At 35.5% G+C, this 18,306-nt stretch overlaps 1 protein-coding gene across 1 annotated transcript in view; it reads right to left on the minus strand.

Annotated features, from left to right (window-relative positions):
• STT3B (STT3 oligosaccharyltransferase complex catalytic subunit B) overlaps nucleotides 1-18,306 on the minus strand; it is a 105,259-nt gene that overhangs the window by 31,538 nt on the left and 55,415 nt on the right. The window contains exons 4-5 of the mRNA XM_055284757.2: nucleotides 9,507-9,572; nucleotides 5,754-5,853 (exon numbers count right to left, since the gene is read on the minus strand). Of these exons, the coding sequence (XP_055140732.1) occupies nucleotides 5,754-5,853; nucleotides 9,507-9,572 (166 nt within the window). The remainder of the gene's footprint in view (nucleotides 1-5,753; nucleotides 5,854-9,506; nucleotides 9,573-18,306) is intronic.

Consider the following 18,306-nt stretch of genomic DNA (forward strand, 5'->3'; position numbering starts at 1 on the left):
TATTGCATAGTCAGGCTGCAAATTTTCCAAACTTTTATGCTCTGTTTCCCTTTTAAAAACGGAATGCTTTTTAACAGTACCCAAGTCACCTTTTGAATGAATGCTTTGCTGCTTAAAAATTTCTTCCACCAGATACCCTAAATCATCTACCTCGAATTCAAAGTTCCACAAATCTCTAGGGCAGGGGCAAAATGCCACTCGTCTCTTTGTTAAAACATACCAAGAGTCACCTTTACTCCATTTCCCAAAAAGTTCCTCATCTCCATCTGAGACCATCTCAGCCTAGGTTTCATTGTTCATATCATTATGAGCATTTTGGTCAAAGCCACTCAACAAGTCTCTAGGAAGTTCCAAACTTTCCCACATTTTCCTGTCTTCTCCTGAGCCCTCTAACTGTTCCAATATCTGTCTGCTACCCGGTTCCAAAGGTGCTTCCACATTTTCGGGTATCTTTTCAGCAGCATTCCACTCTACCAGTACCAATTTACTGTACTAGTCTGTTCTCATGATGCTGATAAAGACATATCTGAAACTCGGTAATTTATAAAGAAAAAGAGGTTTAACGGATTCACAGTTCCACGTGGCTGAGAGGCCTCACAATCTTGGCGGAAGGTGAAAGGCACATCTTACATGGCAGCAGGCAAGAGAGAAATGAAAACCAAGAGAAAAGGTTTTCCCCTTATAAAACCATCAGATCTTGAGAGACTTACTCACTACCATGAGAACAGTATGAGATAAGCCACCCCCATGATTCAATTATCTCCCACTGGGTTCCTCCCACAACACATGGGAATTATGGGAGCTACAATTCAAGATGAAATTTGGGTGGGGATACAGCCAAACCATATCAACATTTATTATCAAATTTTAAAATTATCAAAAAAAACCCACCTATTACAGGTTATATTTTAATTGCTATTTTGTACTTTATAACACACAAGTGTTATTTCTCCATTATGTTTCTCACAACCAAAAATAGCTGAGTGAAAGTTTATTTTCGCTTAAAAAAAAAAAAAGAAGGAACACTCCTTAGATTCACACTGGGGTTTTATCCTCTCAGTCTTAATACAGTAATCACCTCTCTCAGCCTCTTGAACTCTTTTGTCTATCTGGCTATTCCTTCATAACTTTAACACCAACAACAAAAGCAAACACTTAAATAGTATTTTTTTGTGTTCATCTATTATTAAGCACCTTTCATATACTAACCTATAACTCATTAATCCTTAACAATCTGTAAGGTAACTATTATTATCTTATTTGACCCACGAGGACATTAAGGCCTAAGGACATCAAAGGACATTAATTTGTCCAAAGTTACACAGTAGTAAGGCAGCAAGAACTGAATCCTGATAGATTGGCTCTGGAGTATGTACCCTCAACGTCATGGCACCCTTTATTTATGGTTACATTACCACAAATTCTAAGTGTGCTTCTATACTATTCTCTCTTCTCAAGATCAAGACTTATCTCCCAAACTTTTAAAATAACACGTTTAAGTCCAAACTGATTTTCACAAATTTTTCCCTATTTCCATTTTGTATCATATGCTATTAAATTGATTACACTGTATAATATACACTCCTTACAGGAAGGTTTTTATTCATCTTTGTATCATAATGGCTAGCACAAAGCACAGTATTTATTTTTTCAACACTTAATAAATGTATGGTGAGTGAAATTTGCTTTAATTTCCTCAATAGTATGGTAGAATTAGACAAAATAAACTCCAGAGCTTCCAGCCCTTGTATCCGGGGATTTTTTTTTTTTTTAAGCCTGGATTTTTTACATGCAATCTTTTTAAGTTTGTTTTTTCTAAGTTAAACTAGCATTAGCTGTGTTCTGTTTACAGCTGCCAAGTATAAATGTGACTCCTAATAATTTGGCCTTACTTTTAATGTACTCAATAATTGGATTATCTTTTCTTTATTCACAAAATACATAATGCCCATAATAATCTGTACAGAACTAAAGTAGGTAGTATGTTCATAAAACTTTACTTTTAATGATGGTTCCCAGCAAATATCATCCAAAAAATACATTTTAGATATAATATGAAAAACAACTGTTACTCTCCTTACTCAACTCACTGCAGAAAACATAGACAATGCCATAAACAAGCTGTTCTAGTGACATTTCAAAAGCATTCATCAATATTAGAAATTGATTTCTTCTCTGTGCTTAAATTACTAACCTAATCTAGTTAATGCAGGCCTTGAGGTAAAATTCCTATTTCTATAAACTAAAAACCAAGTCTTATTTATTATAAACTTAACACATACTCATTGTATGTATTTGGAACGCAGAAAATTTGGAAAGCAGAAATAAGTGTGAAAAAAAATCACTGGTAATCCTTACTGTCTGCTTTTAATTAACATTTTCCTATGTCATCAAATACTCAAAAAGATTAAATTTAAAGGCTGCATAATATTCCATATGGCAACACTGCAATTAAAAAATCATTCCCCTATTGGTCATTTAAGTTAGTTCCATATTTTCACAATTACAAGTTATACCACAGTAAATATCCCTAAATTTGTCTTCATATCTTTAATAATTTCCTTATGACAAGACACGAACACAAAGTATGATAAACTTTAATCAAATTAGAAAGCTTAAATCACTTCACATCCCATCAGTTTTACTGTGATTTCCTGCAAGCCATTCTTTCTACAAATGCAACATAAGGTTTGGGTGTTCCTTTTAAAACAGTAGAATCCTATGCATAACATAATTTTTAAACATTTACTTCCCAATATAGTGAAATTCACCAAGTCAAAAATATCTCAACAGAAAATTAAATTTTTCCTCCCAAAATTTCAAGAAGAGACGGCCTCCCATCTCAGCTTTTATTACACCTCCCTTGCTCAATTCCCATGCCACTCTTCTACCACTATACATCCACATTACCTCCCATGTGCCTCCTTTTCCACATGTGAATAAACTTTGACAGTTTTCTGTGGTTGTGTTACAATTGATTTTAAGGACACATGCAAAAAATCTACTCAAAGAGGACACAACTTTTTCATAATTATTTAAAATAATTCATTTCAAGTCATTTAATTCAACACTTAGAACAACACAACTAAACTTTTAGTTAATATGAGTCCGACATTTATCAATTCTTTTTTTTTTTTTACTTAAACATTTCTGCTCAAGGGGAGAGAGAACAAAAGACAAAGGATGTTACGTGCCAAAATCAAAGAACTTTATATGCAAACACTTTACAATGCTTCCATAGTTTTTAGGACCATTAAGTTAGGAGAAATTGAACTTAAATCCTGACACACTCTGGATGAAGGAAGAGCAACACTTGCTCTATCATACTACTTTCCATCCATTTAGAAGTAAACCCTATGAAAGCAGACTAGAAATCATCAAAATACTCCTGGATAATTATTAAGTAAAAGAAACAAGTTGGGTAGAGTGGAGAATTTGAACATTATGAACATTAGCTTTATACACACATACATCCCTAACCCTTTTATTTTTCTTTCTTCTCAAAATACTCTCAAGAATCAACCAAAGTAGTATGAATTTCATATTTTTCTAGAATGATCAAAAAAAAAAAAAAAATCCCAGCTACCAAATACAAAGGCCTTTCTCAAATTCTAATCTCTTGAAATCTTGGTGCTAAGGTTAAAGGGGAGTTGGACACTGCTTGAATGTAGAAACTTTTATGTAGAATATGCTTCCATCTGACCATTTTAACAACATACTTATTTGACTACTTCTGACATCTCCTTTGGCTCTTCTTCCTGAATCATGGCATTTCATAAAGTGTATTTCTCAATCTTCTCTCTCTTGTATTCCTCTGACCATTAAATTTCCAAGATCCCCAATTTTTAAGCTTAAACAAAACAACAACAAAACACCCTCTTAGTTCCTTCACTGTAACCATTCAACTTAAAAAAAAAAAAGTTTAATCTATTATTTATTATTCTCCTTTCTGGATCCCAAGTACTGTTTATAGTGTTTTTGGGGTAGAGAAATACATAGGTTTATGTATTTCAACAGTACGGTTATTTGTTTACATGAGAGGCACACAGATTTGGTGGTTTTTCAGCATCATGGGCCATTCATTCAGGCATTCATGCAATCAGAGAGAGGTCTCCTTCTGTCACCCAGGCTGGAGTGCAGTGGCAAGATCATAGCACACTGCAGCCTTGAACTCCTGGACTCAAGTGGAACTCCAGCCTCAGCCTCCTGAGTAGCTGGGATAAGCGGTGTGAGCTACTACAGCTGGCTCATTATAGGCTTTAAAGCCAAAATCTGAGTTCAAGCCTCAGCCCCGTTATTAGCTACATGATCTTGAGCAAATTATTACGTCTCCTCTTGTTTCCTCATCTGTAAAATGAGAATAATACCTACCCTCACAGTACCAAATGAAAAAGTATGCTGAAATGGCTATAAATGTAATATACTATGCTTTTTTATTTTGTTGAGATACAATTAATACACTATAAAATTTATCTTTTAATAACCTATCATGTAATGGTTTCTGGTGTATTCACAAGGTTGTGTGACCATCACTACTATCTAATTTTAAAATATTTCCTCATCCTCGAAAGAAACCCCATATCCATTAATAGTCACACCTCTCCTCTCCACTATTCTCCTCCTCCTAAATCCCCAGGCAACCACTAATCTACTTTCTGTTGCTATGGATTTACCCATTCTGGACATTTCCCACAAACTCTACTTTGTCTCTACGGATTTGTCTATTCTGGACATTTCACACTAACAGAATCATATACTATGTGGCCTTTTATGTCTGGCTTTTTTACATAATGGCATAAAGTTTTCAAGGTTCATGTTGTAGCATGTATCAGTATTTTATTCCTTTTCTTGGCTTAATAATACACCATTGTATGAATATACCATATTTTATGGTCTCATAAAGTTGATAGACATTTGGGTTGTCTTTATTTTTGGCCATTATGCACAATAAATGCTGCTATAAACATTCACATAGAAGCTTTTGTATGAATATATGTTTTTGGTTCTCTTGGGTAAATACCTAGGAATGGAACTGCTTGGTCATATGACGAATCTATAGTTAACTTCTGAGAAATTGCCAAGCTACTATGCTTTTGAAAATCAACTTAAGATTTATCTTTGTGTTATTATTTTCCAAAAACATTACTATAATAGAATTATATTATTTTACTAAGACACTGGTTTCAGTTCACAATTGCTCTCTAGTTCCTTCAACCCATAAAAGTTCTAACTCTATTATGGAAAATGAGATCTAAGGTGAAACATCATCTACCGCTAAGCATCACAGTGAAAATATTGTTTTAAAACCTGTAGAGAAAAATGAACATTTTTCTAGAGACAACAGAGACTCAATCTATTAGTACATTATCCAAAAAAGAGCTTTTGAAAGCTTATTAAACTGCTTACTTTGAAGATGTCAATCTCTTACAGTAAGTTGAATTCGATATAACAAATGTGAAAGATATTCATGATAAAAATTCCCATTCCCCAAAATTAAGTGGAGGAAAAAGTGTAGACAAACATTAAACCCAGACTAATTTCTACAAAAACGAAAAAAAAACTTATCAAGGAAAAACTGATGACAAAGCACTTATATAAAAATGCCTGACCTTTTTATCAATATAAACAGCAAAATGAACACAAATTTTTACCTTTTAATGCATAATATTGACCAAATACAAATATCTCTTCAATAAAATGAATGAATACAAAACATCTCTTAGTTGACACATGTCAAAAATGAAATTACTTACCTATGTAGACTCTTTTGCTGTATCTCTGCATCAGTAACAACACAAATACATGCAGTGGAATAAGATTGATGATAAATACATAACCACCCCAAGCAGAGACCTATAGGAAAAGAAGTGCTAAGTTAAATATATATTTTTACTTTTTAAAATAAGTAAATTTAGGAATCTAAACATACAATGAGCAAATATAAACATTAAGATTTTAGCAATTTTGAGAAATGCTTAAATAAGAATTTACTAACCTATGAAGAACGTATCCTTCATTTTTATTGATCGTTAAAATAAAACGATCCCACAAATCCAATATGCTTTTCCAAACACACTGGAGAAATGTTAAAATTAAATTAGATTTAATAGAAAAGCTGAGAGTATTATAATTTGTGAATTGTCAGTAAACAGAGTGTCATAGAGACAAGGAGTTTTAGGATATAGATAATAAATTTTGAAAATTAAAACAACGGCTTTTACCTCACCCACTTTTTATGACAAATTTGTTGTAAGAAAGGTCACTGAGAGTAAGAGCAATGAAAGGACTCACTGACAACTAAAAAAAATTCAGATGACATGAATACGCTTTGAGATTCTCAAAACTATAAGTGCTAGTTGGGCATAAATTTTTTTCTTAAAAATGGATTACAAAGCAAGATCTCATTTTAATCTTTGGCTTATACAATATACACTATTTAGCCAGAATAACTGAGGATGTTTTTGGTCTACATTAATGAATATTCTAAAGAGAATCTCCATTAATTAATTTTTTGCTACACTAAATAATAGGTAATAAGCTCCTGTCAATATCAAAGTTCTTAGATGTCCTCTAATAATCAGAGCTTGAAAGGCTCATTTGTATCAACAGTCACGTTAGCAGACTATATGCTAGCACATCTATTCCAATAATGCTTCTCTTACCTAAAATATTTCAGAACCCCTTGTGGAGAATTGCCATCAGTTTTCAATACATACATCAGTTTTCTGCCTTGGTCACATGCTATTTTTCACAAAAAACAATGTTATTCTAATGGAGCGCCAGTCCTATCTGAAAGACTTCTGATTACTTTAAACATTTAAGTCTAAATTTGAAAGAGAACAAGTTTGGTATTGCTAAGTACAACTACCCAGAATGTGCCCCAGGCTCTGACCACTTTAACTCGGATAACTTGGATGCACATATTCTATGACATTTGTTTAAAAAGGAAAAAAAAAGATTAGCTCAAATTATCATTAATTTTCAGAACAAGACTACTATACAGGCTATGGTGTAGAAAAAAAGAGAAAGAGGAATAGAAAGGTAATATTGAACCACAATCTTAAGAAACCTGTTTAAAAAAATATGTAGGTGGCCGGGCACATTGGCTCATGCCTGTAATCCCAGCACTTTGGGAGGCCGAGGCAGGCAGATCACCTGAGATCGGGAGTTCGAGACCAGTCTGACCACATGGAGAAACCCCGTCTCTACTAAAAATACAAAAATCAGCCAGGCATGGTGGCACATGCCTGTAATCCTAGCTACTCGGGAGGCTGAGGCAGGAGAATCGCTTGAACCCAGGAGGCAGAGATTGCAGTGAGCTGAGATCACGCCATTGCACTCCAGCCTGGGCAACAAGAGCGAAACTCCATCTCAAAAAAAAAAAAGTAAGTAAATTTACAGGTTACCCTAGAGGATATGACCATTATTAATCCCAGCTACTCGGGAGGCTGAGGCAGGAGAATCGCTTGAACCCAGGAGGCAGAGATTGCAGTGAGCTGAGATCACGCCACTGCACTCCAGCCTGGGCAACAAGAGCGAAACTCCATCTCAAAAAAAAAAAAGTAAGTAAATTTACAGGTTACCCTAGAGGATATGACCATTATTTCGGTAATGACTCTAGGTATCTACTACATTAAGGTTGAAAATTGAGTATAATATCAATATGCTACCTTATCTACTCTCTTCACTTAAGAACAAAGAAAAGCTGAAACCAATCTGAAAGTGAATCTGATGTTCTGAAAAGTACTTGCTGATCTTATGCATGATCTTTAACTACAGGGATTTATTTCTTCTCGGACCCAAATAAATTCATTTTAAGAGTTTTCCTTCATTTACTTTAAGGAGTGAAATGAAAGCAAATGGGCCAGAAGAACATTCTTTCTACAACTTTTTCTCATTCCTTCTCTCTTTTTAGTTAACTCTTTACTTGGGTTATCTTTTTCACCAAGACTTCCAAGTAGTCTTACTTCTCTGTTCTAAGTTCACTAAACTGTTTAGATAATGACTGTTAAAAACTCAAGATTATTTTAACATTAAGCAGTTATCTAGTCAACTCCAATACGAAAAACTAATTTTTAATATCATATTTAAAATTGAGTGTTAAGTAAAAACTTATTTCATCTAAACATGGTTCCATGCTCGATATATGACAGGCAAAATTTCCTGTTCTTTTTGAGTATGCAATCTAACTTGGAAAATACTTTACTTGTCAGAGCTATTTAAAAAATAAAGCTAGGGGCCAGGTGCCGTGGCTCACACCTGTAATCCCAGCACTTTGGGAGGCTGAGACAGGCAGATCACTTGAGGTCAGGAGTTTGAGACCAGCCTGATCAACATGGTAAAACCCTGTCTCTACTAAAAATACAAAAATTAGCCAGGCATAGTGGCACACATCTGTAATCTCAGCTACTTGGGAGGCTGAGGCACAAGAATAGCTTGAACCCAGGAGGCTGAGGTTGCAGTGAGCCGAGATCGTACCACTGCACTCCAGCCTAGGCGACAGAGCCAGACTCTGTCTCAAAAATAATAATAATAATGAAATAAAATGAATAAAGCTAGGAAGAATAGAAAAATAATATTTACATTTAAGTCACTAAAAAGTTAAAAAACAGGCACGGCGGCTCTCGCCTATAATCCCAGCGCGTTGGGAGGCTAACGTAGGAGGATTGCTTGAGGCCAGGAGCTTAAGACCAGTCTGGGCAACAGAGTGAGGATCTGTCTCTACAAAATATTTTTAAAAATTAGCCAGGCGTGGTGGCACATGCTTGTAGTCCTGGCTGCTCGGGAAGCTGAAGTGGGAGAATTACTTAAGTCCAGGAATTCAAGGTTATAGTGAGCTATGATTGCACCACTGCACTCCAGATTGGCTAAAAGAGAAAGACACTATCTCTGAAAAAAATAAATGATAGGCCAGGCGTGGTGGCTCATGCCTGTAATCCTAGCACTTTGGGAGGCCGAGACTGGCAGATCATGAGGTCAGGTGTTCAAGACCAGCCTGGGCAACATGGTGAAACCCCGTCTCTGCTAAAAATACAAAAACTAGCCAGGCGTGGTGGCGGGCGCCTGTAACCCCAGCTACTTGGAAGACTGAGGCAGGAGAATTGCCTGAACCCAGGAGGCAGAGGCTGCAGTGAGCTGAGATCGTGCCACTGCACTCCAGCCTGGGCAACAGGGCAAAACTCCGTCTCAAAATAAATAAATAAATAATGAATATAATCTTAAAAAATTTAAAAAAATTCTTAATAAACGTTTAAGTATTTTGAAGTGGTACACTTGAAAACATTTTGTTTCACTTGCTGCAAATATTTGAGAGGTTGAATATTAGCCCTCTCCACCAAAGCATGTGTATACAGGACCTGTGAGTAGGAGAAGGAAAGAGGATAGTAGTAATGAAAGATTACATTAAACAAAATAAAAATCCTATAGACTTCAGGAGAAAAGAAGAGAACTGTTTTAACCTCCAAAGACCTACTAGACTTCATGTAGTCTCAAAGATGAAATCTTACCATATAGAAATAGGATAAGCAGCAGCACATTGTCCAAAACACTGACCCAGTTTTTACAGATTTTACCTAAAAAATAAGAGCAACTGATAAAATAAAAATGTTTACAAATGCTCTTGCGGAATTTTTAAAAGTTAAATGTTTGGTAACCATATGCTACAAAAAGTCAAGGTTATTTTAAAAAATACTGTGGTTATTCAGATATGCAGATGTACTTCATATATGCATTTATAACATTGAGCAGCATGCTGAGACATTTTAAGAATAGCTCTCATTCTCTGTTATGTAGTTTTCGGTAAAAAGAATCATCTTTTAAATAACAAATTACATTTTTTTCATTTTCTGCCAAGTCTCTTGCCCTCACCGATGTCCACACACCATGCCACAGGTCACCACGGCCACCTCCGACCCCTTCTCCTTAGGTGTATATACTCCAGAGTGGTCTTTTGCTTGTTCAGCAGTGCCAAACCAGTTCAATGGGCTAAACCACACCCTATGCAATGAGGTGTGAAAACTTTCCAAGTTTGCCCTTTCCTGGGTACTCTCCCTCAGCCTCAGGATACCATATAGAGTTTCCTTCTATTTTAGTTACTCTTTTATCATAATTAATACTTCTTTCTCTCTCCTAACTGAACCCAGACTGCTATAATCTATTACAATAAAACCAAGGTATATTTTACAACCACTAAATACAGTTCATATCTTGAAATTTCCTCAGACTCAATCCAACTGGCTGAAAGAGAAAAGTAAATGAAACGTATTTTTCAGTATTTACTAATACACAGAAAACTTTGCTAGGCTATGTTGGACACAAACTATAACTCAGTCCTGTACTGGGGAGATAAGATAAAAAGGCAAGAACTTGAGTCAAAGCATAATATAAAAGAGACCCTATGGTGAGTATAAACACTGAGTACCAAAAGGTCCTTATAGAGCCTGAATGCCAAAGGCAGGAAAGCAGTTCTGGCTGGGATAAAATTACCAGAAGCTTTACTAAGGTGGTGGTTTTGGGCAGAACTTTGAGGGCAATGAGGCAGGAAAGATGCAAGGCATCCAATCAATCACCCACAGTGGATTCAGTAGCAGGCACTGATGGAAGAGTATAGGTGTGGAATTTAAAATTTTTAAGCCCACAAAAAGCTCACAATCTAGAGGAGGAAGTAAACTGAAAAGCGAGTAACCAATATACCATATTTCATAGAAACTATGACCATCACTCATAACATACATCCTAATTTCAGAGATGTCAAAATCTGGGAAGAAAGTATACATTTTAGGATTGATGAAAGGTACTATATACAAAGTGCTATAATAGAGGTAGGTATCAGAAACTAAGTGCTATGAAAACAGAAATGAGAGTAACAAAATTTATGTAAAAGAATGGTCAGAATGTCAAAGCAGGCACTGAAGAATTATAAACAAGGAGAGAGGGATCAATAACGAAAAGGGGAAAACAGCAACACCTGCCAAAACAGAAAACAACAGCTGAGCTACTCAGAAGGAACTGAAAAGACTTTAGGAGAAAAGTTAGGACTTTGTAAGTATGGTATTATGATATATGGACTTTCATCCACAGCTCGTGGCTCTTAATTCCCCTTGTTACAGAATCTCTCTCTCTGAACTTCTCCTACTCACTTTTCACTTCTCCACTTGGCAGGGCTCTAATTTGATTTTGGGTCATAAGACCCTCATTTCGGAGAGAGTTCTGCCCCATACCTGGAGGAAGGAATGCTGCACAGAGAGGCCAAGAAGAATCTGAACAGATAGGCTTTGCTGTAGGTCACACTCTTTTTGTCCAGTCACATTTTGACAAGGTTGTCCATGCTTCAATCATGGACAACCAATAAAGTCTCCATAAAAGGCCCAAGGACAGGGTCTGGTGAACTTCTGGACAGTTGAATACAAGGAGGCTGGACAGGAAGGTGATCAAGAACTCATCCATGTACCAGGATGGTGGTGCACCTCAACTCCATGGGAACAGAAGCTCCTGCACTTGGGACTCTTCCAGATCTTGTCCTACGTATCTCTTCACCTGGCTGTTTATCTGTATCATTTAGGGTATCTTTCATAATAAGCCAATAAATTGAACTAAGTGTTTCCTTGAGTTCTGTTAGCTGATCTAGCACATTAATCAAACCTGTGAAGGGGGGCTGGGCCCAGTGGCTCATGCCTGTAATTCCAGCACTTTGGGAGGCCGAGTCAGGCGGATCATGAGGTCAAGAGGTCAAGACCATCCTGGCCAACATGATGAAACCCCGTCTCTACTAAAAATACAAAAATTAGCTGAGCATGGTGGTGCGTGACTATAATCCCAGCTACTCAGGAGACTGAGGCAGGAGAATCACTTGAACCCGGGAGGTGGAGGTTGCAGTGACCTGAGGTCACACCACTGCATTCCGGCCTGTGGACAGAGAGAGACTGTCCAAAAAAAAAAAAAAACCTTGAGGGGGTGACGGGAATCCCTAATTTAAGCTGGGCTATCAGAAGTTCTAGAGGCCTGGACTTTCAACTGGTGTCTGGGGGCATAAGCTGGGACGGTGTCTTGGGGACAGGCCCTCAACCTGTGGGATCTCATGCTATCTCCAGATAGACAATGTGAGAAATGATTGGGAGGACACCAGCTGGTGTCCGCAGTGGAATTAACTGCTTGGCAGTGGGGAGAAATTGCCAAATATTTTGAGGTCACATAAGTCTTCTGTGTTGATGATTATTGTTTTGGTGTGACAGCAGAGAAAAAATATGGATTGAGTTTTTGCCCAGACAATAAGTCATGCTCACCATTTGGTCTTCATTTACACATATTAAGGAGTCCAGTAGTAGAGGCTTTGAAATAAGAATATCACATGTTCAGATAAGCTATTTTTAAAAATAACAAGGGTAAGCTTCAACCCAAAACTACAAGACATGCAAAGAAACAAGAAAGTGTGACCCAAATTTGGACAGGTATAGGTTGGGGAAGGGGACGTGGTTGATAAAAACTAATTCTGAGTGGGCCCAGATGTTGGAGTTAGAGGATAAAGACTCTAAAACAGCTGTAATATGTTCAAGGAATTAAAGAATACTATATTAAGAAAATTAAAGAAAAATATAATGATATAACACAAAATTTCCATAAAGAAACAGAATATATATATTCTCCTATACATGTGAGAAATAAGAATGAACTAGAAATTTTAGAGCCAAAAAGCATAATAAATGGAATAAAAAATTCACTAATTAGGCTTAACGGCAAATTTGATATGGCAGAAGAATCAGTGAGCATGAAGATAGGTCAACAGAAAGTATCCAACCCAAAGAACAGAGAAAAACAGAAGTTCAAAAAAGGAGAGGCTACAAAGACAGACAGATAAAAACATTTAAAGAAACAATTACAAGTTCCCAAATTCTAAGGTAAGCACTAATCTACAGATCCATGAAACCCAAGAAGCCACCAAATATAATAAATACAGAGAACTACACCTAGACAAACTGTAGTGAAAGTACTGGCAGATAAAGGCAAAGAGGAAAAGTTGAAAAGAGAAAGAAAAAAAAACCCACGGGGAAGTAACGATATGATTGACTTTGCATCAGAAAAAAAAATTTTGATAGAAGGCAGTGGAATGACATACAGCGTTAAATGAAAGAGAAAATTATCAAGTGTTAAATGAAAGAGCAAAGTATCATTAAAAGTAATGGGAATAACCACAATTACTTTTGCACCAACCTAATATATTCTTACATAACTATCCTTCAAAAAGGCAGGCAGGTGAGGATTCTGGGAAGATAATGAAAGAAGAAGCAACAGAAATCAGCTCCCCACCTAGACAATAATTGCACGGGCAGAATCAATCTGATGTGAGGAAACTTGTCCTCTAAGTATTGAGGTTCTGCACTCTGATCACTGATTGCTGCTTTTTGTCATAGAAGAGCAGACAGAGGTTTGCACTTTGGCACTTTGCACTTTGGCACCTTTGCACTTTGGCCCCATTGTTGCAAGCCTCTGGCTGAAGTGACTGAAAGGGGATTTAAAGGGCTGGCACTTTTTTCCCCTTAATTTTTCTGCTTTTCCCCACTTTGGAAACCAAATACTGAAGACTATGACATTCAAAATCAACCACATATATGAAGAAATATATGACGAGAAATTACAGTCACCGTGAATACCCTGGAGAAGGTATAGGCTTTTACAAATGGGCAATAAGCACGTGAAAATATGCTCAACATTACTACTCATTAGGGAACTACAAATAAAACTCCAAGATGCCAGCTCACACCCATTAGGATGGCTACTATCAAAAGAACCAGAAAATAACACGTGTTGGCAAGGACAGGGAAAAATTAAACCTTTGTGCAGTGTTGGTGGGAATGTAAAATGATACTGCTGTTGTGGAAAACAGTTTGGCATTTCCCCAAAATTTAAAAATAGAATTGACATATGACCCAACAATTCCACTTCAAGGTATATACTCACAATAATTAAAAGCAAGGTCTTGGAGAGAGATTTGTATAACCACTTTCAAAGTAGCTAAACCATAAAAGTGTCCAGCTGCAGATCAATCAATAAGCAAAATATGGCATATACATACAATGGAATATTATTCCACCTTAAAAGGGAAGAAAATCCTGACATGCTACAACATGGATAAACCTTGAAGACATTATGCTAAGTGAAACAAGCCAGTCACAAAAAGACAAATACTATATGATTCCACCTATGTGAAGTATTTAGTCAAAATCATAGAGACAAAAATTTGAATGGTGGTGCCAGGGGCTGACGGGAAGGTGGAAAGGGGAGATACTGTTTAATGAGTATAGTTTCAGTTTTGCAAAATAAAGAGCTCTGGAGATGGATGGTGGCGATGGTTGCATAATCAATGTACTTAATGCCAATAAAGTATATACTTAATGATTAAAACATAAATTTTGTGTTATGTCAATTTTATCATAGTTTAAAAAAATTGGGGGAAAAATGAAGGCAAAATTGAAAAATTCCATTACAGCAGATTTGCTCTAGAAAAAATATTAAAGAAAGTCCTTCAGGCTAAAAGGAAATTATAAAAAATGGAAACTCAGATCATGGGACAGAATAAATACTGGAAATGGTAAATATGGAGTATATAGAAGACTCTCTTGTTTTCTTAATTTAATAAGTACAAGTTATACGAATATAAATAGAAATCTGTATTGTTAGGTAGATAACATACATAGATAATACATATGACAATAACAGCACAGACGAGAAAAAAAATAAGGCTGTGTTGGAGCAAAGCTGCTATATTTTACCAGAATTATGTTAAGTAGAAGTAGATTGTAATATTAAGATGTATAATTCGTTCTCTGCATCAAGCACTATAAATAAACGGCAATAACAGGCTAAACAATCAGGGGAATTAAAATGGTATACTTAAAAATGCATTTCAACACAAAAGAGGACAGTAAATGGCAGGTGCAAATCAAACAATACTTAAAACTCCAATAAAAAGGCAGAGATGGTCAGTCTGGATAAAAAAGCAAGATCTAACCATATGCAGTCAATGAAACTTTTAAAATCCAGAGATACAAATAGTTTGATTTTAAAGTACAGAAAAAGATAAGCCATGGAAACAGGAATCATATGAAATCAATCAAACAAAGCAGATTTTAAGACAACATTCCTAGAGACAAAGAGAACTACTTCACTATAATAAAAGGGTCAATATACCAGGAAAATGTAAACATTTTAAGTACACAGGGCCTAAAACAAATCCTTAAAATACTTAAAGCAGGAACTAACAGAACTAAAAGAAGAAACAGGTTCTGAGAGGCAGTTATTGAAATCTCTAACCGTATTGTTGAAGATAGAACTTGAAAAACAATGAGCATACAGAAGATTTGGACAATATCAACCAACTTGACCTGACCATTAATTTACGATATGCAACCTCCAAACAGCAGAATACATGTTCTTTTCAAGCATATGTGGATCACTGTCCAGGATGGAGAACATGCATGACCAGGATCCAGCAATCTTGTTTTGAACAGTCACGATAGTAAATATTTACACTTAGGAGCCAGATCTGTCACAACTATGCAATTCTGTCATTCTGGTGTAAAAGAAGCCAAAGACAGTATATGTTTATGAATGGCCAGGGCTGTGTTCCAGCAAAATTTTACTTACTAAAGCAGGTAACCTACATATGGGCCATACTTCACAGACTTCTGTGCTAGACCATAAAACAAGTCTCCATATACTTAAAGAGACAAATTATACAAAGTATGGTCTTCAACAACAGAATTATAACTCAACAAAAAAAAAGTATGCTAAGAAAACCCCAAATACTTGGAAATTAAACACCATGCTTAGAAAAAAACCCTGTCAAAGAAACTATGAATTCGAAGAATATTCAACCACATGACAATGAAAACACCACATATTAAAACACAGAGACTACAGCTAAAGAAGTAAATACAGTATATTCTAGTATCAATAGTTATACTAGAAAAGTAGAAATGGAGAAAATAACTTAAGCTTCAACTTCAAGAAGCTAGAAAAGAGTAAACCAAATGCTAATTACAAGGAAATAATGAAGACCAAGAAATCAATGCAATTGAAAATATAAAGGAAAAAAAAATCAGTGAAACCCAAAGTTGGATAAGCTTTATCTAGACTAATGAAGAAAGGAGAGAAGATACAAATTATCAGTACCAGGAATAAGGAAGGTGTCATCACTACATATTGTACAGAAACCCAAAGACTTATAAAGAAGTATTATGAACAATTTCTGCCTACAAATTAGGTCATTTAGATAAAATAAAAAAACTTTTAAAAAGATACATATTACCAAATTACTCATGAAAAAATAGAAAATATGAATAATACGATGTCATTAAAAAACTCATATTAAATATCTTCCCTGGTCCACATGGCTTCAATGGTAAATACTGCCAAACAGTTAAGGAAGAAGTAATACCAATCCTATGAGAATTATTTCAGGAAATAGGGCAGGAAAAACTACCCTGTCCAACATGATGTTAGAGGTTCCAGTCAGTACAACCAGGCAAGGAAAAAAAATTAAAGGTATACAGTTCGGGAAAAAAGTAGCAAAGACCCTCTGTCTCTGAAGATAACATGATCTTGTATGTAGAAAATCCTAAGGAATCTAAAAAGCAAATTTTAACATGCAGGTTTAGCAAGGTCACAGAATATATGATCAATACATAAAAATCTACAATACTTCCCAATTTTAAAATGTACAATGAAGTTGTAGTAATTGGGTCAGTACAGAAAACTAGATCTATGTTTATGAGGTAGGTATAGACATCCAGATCAATGAAACAGAACAGAAACCAGAAATAAATTCATAATCAGGTTTTCCCCCTGAGATCAGGACAAAATAAAGTTATCCTCTCTCATCACTCCTATTTGCATTGTAATGGAAGTCCTAGCAAATGCAATAAGACAAGAAGTAGTACACAGACTGAGAAGAAATGAAGCTGACTTTTTTTCATGCATGACATGATTGTCTATGTAAAAGACGCCAAAGAATCAGAAAGAAAATTACTGGAATAAATAAATGATTATAGACAACATTGGAGGATACAAGGTTAATATATGGAAGTTAAACTTGTTCCTATATACCAGTAATGAACTGAAATTCAAAATTAAAAACATAATACCATTTAGCACCCAGTACATATTAGCACACACACAAAATGAATGACTTAGGTATAAAACCAACAGAATATGTGTGGAATCCCTATATGGAAAACTACCAAACTTTGATGAAAGAAATCAAAGATGTAAATAAAGAGAGATATTCTATGTTTACGACAGGAAGACAATGTTGTTAAGATAACAAACCTTATCTTAGCAAGTGACTTTGTGGACATCGACAAATCAATTTGAATGTTTATATGGAAAGGCAAAAGACTGAGACTAGCTAACATGATATTGAAACAAGACTGATACTACACCTGACTTCAAGACTTACTATACCACTACAGTAATCAAGACAGTGTGGGAAAAGAACAAACAGATCAGCAGAACAGAATAGAGCACAGAAATAGAGCCCCATAAATACAAACTGACCTTTGACAAAAGGCAATACATAGAAAAAGAATAATCTTTTTAACAAATAATGCTGTAACAGCTGGACAACCACATACAAAAAAAAAAATCAATCTAGACACAGATCTTATACTTTTCATGAAAATAACTCAAAATGAATCACAGACATGAATGTAAAGTGCAACACTTTCTAGAAAACAATACTGGAAAAATCTACATTGGAATAAAAGGCAAAAATCCAGCGGTAGCCCAAACATGGCATGAAAACTGTGTTCCAACAGAATTTACAAACAGCTTTCTTCCTCTATACTGAGCAAATCTAGCAGAAATTTAGTGAATCCAGATGACTAAAGAGACATTTTTGTAAAATAATTTTTTTAATGGATTAGGCTTAGGGAATTAACTTTACATAATTCTCACAAATTATGAGGTCCTCTGTTTCTAGAATAAGTTAACATTTCCTAATTGATTTAAAAGAAATAAATATTTGAGACAAATATTTTAAGGGTAAAACTCAATTCTATTACCTATATTATAGTGAAGCACCTAGTACCTGCACAAAAAAAAGTCCATATACATGCAGCCAGTGACTATCTTATTAAACAGAGTAGAAAGTTCTATTGAAAAGTAGTATTGCTCTAGGCCTACAAACATGGGCCATCTTGTGTTTTGGTTCACAGTTATTAGGAGATGCACTGAATTCCACTTGTGCTTGGGATGTGGAAAGCTGCAAGAGAATGTTATTTTCACCTCAACAATAAGGGAAAAATTCTAGAT

The sequence above is a fragment of the Symphalangus syndactylus genome, chromosome 1 (genome assembly GCF_028878055.3).
Source record: "Symphalangus syndactylus isolate Jambi chromosome 1, NHGRI_mSymSyn1-v2.1_pri, whole genome shotgun sequence".
NCBI lineage: Eukaryota > Metazoa > Chordata > Mammalia > Primates > Hylobatidae > Symphalangus > Symphalangus syndactylus.